Source organism: Rhinopithecus bieti, unplaced genomic scaffold, assembly GCF_001698545.2.
Source record: "Rhinopithecus bieti isolate Rb0 unplaced genomic scaffold, ASM169854v2 repeat_23196, whole genome shotgun sequence".
In the NCBI taxonomy this organism is placed as follows: Eukaryota; Metazoa; Chordata; class Mammalia; order Primates; family Cercopithecidae; genus Rhinopithecus; species Rhinopithecus bieti.
In genome coordinates, this window is record NW_016837327.1 from 1 (window position 1) to 4,042 (window position 4,042).

Consider the following 4,042-nt stretch of genomic DNA (forward strand, 5'->3'; position numbering starts at 1 on the left):
TATGAAGTATTTAACTTTGAATGGCTAGCCATATGAATGCTATACACGTTCTTTTTGCTTATCTCAAATTTCTGACATTTCTGTGAGCTATGTGTTTTCTCTGCATTAAAAAAAAACTTCAAAAATGGGAATGCCTAAGACAAATTATATATAGCATAATCTCAAACGTAAGAAAATAAATCCATAGGAAAAAATGTTATTGAAGGCCACATAAAGGCAAATTGAAGAAGCTGGCCCTTCACACTCAATTTATAATATTCAGACACACTATACACATTAGGTGACACGCCCACCTGTCTTCAGTGCAGCGTCCACATATCCCTCATAGAGCTGCCTCTGTGCAAGTATAAAGAAGTGGTAAGCCTCTGCCCCTCTCCATGCATTATCTGTGAAACGATCTGTTGTAGATAGAACTTCCTCTTCCAGCAAACCAGCCAAGGCAGAAGTGGCCTACAAGTAAAGTCAGCCCACACTTTGCATCAGTACAAACACACACACAGCATCAACTCCCGAATAACAACAGTCATTAAAGTATCTAAACGAGCAGATTTTATCATTACTAAACTATGATTACAGACTTTTTTTTAAGAGATGAGGTATTACTGTCACCCAAGCTGGAAAGCAGTTGCATGGTCATAGCTCACTGCAGTCTCAAACTCACGGACTCAAGTGATCCTCCCACCTAAGCCTCCCTAGTCACTGAGATTACTGGTGTGAGCCACTGCACCCAAAACAGACTTCATTTTTTAGTATAATTCATAGTTTGTTAAACTGGTATGAATAAATTTTAAAACATAACTAATTAGATTTTAAGTTAATCAGACATTCTTTTACGCATTAAAATAATATATCTAGGAAAGTTTTAAAACTCACTGATGAGAAAAGGAGGATTTCCCAGGTAAGTAAAATTTTTTAACAACAATAAGACATTAAAGCAAAGACTACAGATTCGTATTACAGAAAAACAATTTCAATATTTCTACGTAGAAATTTCTAAATTTGAATACTAATTCTAAGTCAGTCATTATTTTTCTTCATATCATTTAAAGAAACAAATGCAGACACGCAAATTAAATGACCTGTCCATAAGAGAAGTCTGACAGTCTCTTTCTCTTTTTTCTTAAACACTTCGGATGATTTAATGTTATTTAACCTGCTACTTTACCTCTGAACTTTTTCCTTTAACTTTTCCTCGCTGGGCATTCTTCACCTGTTCATAGTGTTGCTCTATAAGTAAGGCTGACATTACATAGAGCTTCTTGACACGTAAAGGTTTACTTCCTTTCTTTGCCTCTTCATCTGCAACCTTAAACATTTTTAAAAATTGAGGGAAGTTACTTCTTATCTATATTTGTACAAATATAATCATTTCCAAAACTAACAAATTTGATTCCCTAAAAAAGGAGGAAAATCAGTAAGATGGAATACAAATACCACCTATTTAAGATAAATACTTTAAAACCTATCTTCTTTTCATTAGTACCTATATATATTTAGTTCTTTCCTTAGTATTTAGCCCTAGGAGTTGGAACTCAGATCACTCTTAGAAAATGAGAGGTGCTGTTAGATAACTACATCAGAATAAAGAAAGTGTTGATGAAATGCTGGTATTTTCCATAACACAAAGATTTTTAAAATAAAGTTCCAAGTACACAAAGAAATCATGGTGTTAACACAGTGCATTCTTCAGAAGCTGAAACTTATTTAAATGATTTTGAGAGAAATTTTCCTTTTCATTAAATTAAACAGGAATAGAATAGAATGTAAAATGTGTATACACTAATACTATAGTAATTATCTTCCCTCCAAATAAATATTATGTAAAGTATAATATTTAAAACTTGTACATTTAAAAGAACTCAAAACTCTATTATCAACAAAATTTAATTCCCTGTTGTAGAAATTTGTTCTTTGTAGTTTCAGCACTTTCTTTAACTCTTAAACTCCAGTATTCAACATACAATTATTTAGGTATTAGTAAGTTGCTAATATTAATAAACATCTTTGTTGGTAAAAGGCAGTAACACTAAAATAATGTATACAGAAGCAATAAAACCAGAGTGGTTTTGCTGTAATAAATATTTGTTTCCAAAGAAAATGGAGAATGTGCTCTTTCATATATTAAAATATTGTGACTGGACAAATCAAATATTCACTAAGATTTTTACATTACCTTAAACATCAGTTTAGCAGCATCCAAAAAGTAATTGGCTTTCCGATAGAGTTCTATGGCATCAAAAGTTTTATTCTTTTCCAGTAAATGAGATGCATACCTAGCTAACAGAGATCCAATTTCTTTCATATTATGATTTTGAGCCAATTCAACAGCTTTGTTCCACTAGGAGAAAAATTACACCATTCAGTCACCCAAGTATTTACAGTCACATATATCATAAAATTCACACAAGAAAGCTTAAACTTTATAATAAAAGCCAAATTTCCAAATTAAAAATGGTTATATTTTAAAAATAGCATTTAAAATCACAGCAACACAAGTTCTATAAGCATACGTCAAAATGATTAAGTGATCTCTAAGACTCTGATTTGCTTAAGAAATACATGTGAAAATGAAAGTTTCAAAGTTTATAATCATATTAATCTTGTAATTCTCATCTTACAAAACATCCAGCAAGAAAAAGATATACTTGTTTACATTTTATAGTAAAACAAAATATGCAATTTCAGTTGTGAAAATATCCTACTAGATTTTACATTTAAAATTATTTTATAAAGCAAATGAGGTCTTAAAATACTTCAAGAAAATATTAAAAGAATACATTGATTGTCAGTAGTTTCTGTAATAACTCTGTACTTTTAGTTTAATTTCAGCTCTTAAAAATATCAAATGTATGTTTTCTATAAAGGAAAAGGAAAACAGATTTGCCAAAATAAATATTGATAAAGTAACTCGATTCCTTCCTCAGGCAATGACCGACTATTAACTGGTCCTTCTTTGGAAACAAAACCCAACCCTAATAAAACGCAGAAAATTATGAAATTACTTCCAGACAAAAACTTGCCAGACTAAAAGCACAGGGTTTGTTCATGCTCCTATACTGAGCTGGCTATAAGTGGGTCACCCCTCACGGTAGCACTTTAAGAGGTAAGTGCAACTTTCTTGGTCCTCAATTAAGAGAATACCTGCCTGGCTCCTTTCATAAAATTCATGTCAGGCTCTCCAACCCTTACATTGCCAATCATCTTTAAAAGATCACTAGGGTGACTTTAATTTGGCTTGACTTAAAAATTCCTAAGACAACAAGCTGCACAGACAGGAAGTTTCAGTTCCTACTTGGTTGAGATGTACGCAGGTATCTACCGCTGCCTTTGGTTGACTACATTTCAAAAATGCAGTCACTGCTTGTTCACACATCCCAACTCTGACAAACATTTGTGCTATTTCCTGTACAAACAAAACAATACTATCAGATTTCATAGAGCAAAGAAATTACTTATATTTTAATTTCACAAAACTCCGTAGGGACGTATGAGTATTAAATTGACTGGTAGTTACAGATTTTTCTTGTAAACAGACGCAAGGGCAGAGGGTACAATTGAGAACGGATGCTAAGGCATCACTTCTATAAAACCAGAGCTTCACTGGCTCAGGCTGTGGATCTGATTTTTAACAAGGCCCTGAAGACACTGCACTCCTTTCTTCTCCCAATTCAGTAGCTAGTACACAGAAATGTCAAGCTCCAAAACAAATCCCCCACAAGTGCGTGAAAAAAACCTTTATGTCAATTGGTGGTATACTCAGGGCTAATTATTAACTAGAGACTTAAGGGAAATCTCACATCCATAGAGTTCTCAAATACTTCTGTAAAGAAATGTCCTAGAGAAGTCTGCCATTAATCAATTCAGGAAGCTAGACCCAAAACAGAACTCCCTTGGAAAGTGGTGGCAGCAAGGAAGAACCACCACCACCACCACCACCACCACAAATCTTACTTGTTCAGCTGCACTGGCCATTTTCAGAACACCATTTTTTTTCTTTCAGAATATCTAATTAGCCAGAGGTTTTCCCTCCCCAACCCTTCTA

General features: G+C 33.5%; 1 protein-coding gene across 1 annotated transcript; it reads right to left on the bottom strand.

Moving 5' to 3' along the window:
- Positions 1–293: 293 nt before the first annotated feature.
- Positions 294–3,832, bottom strand: LOC108524772 (WD repeat-containing protein 35-like; the record flags this gene model as incomplete). The annotated part of the gene is made up of 4 exons (XM_017865842.1): positions 3,293–3,832; positions 2,174–2,338; positions 1,166–1,306; positions 294–450 (listed from the first exon to the last, which is right to left on the bottom strand). Coding segments are annotated over exons 1-4 (607 nt in total), but the record flags the coding sequence as incomplete, so codon positions are not given.
- Positions 3,833–4,042: the final 210 nt, after the last annotated feature.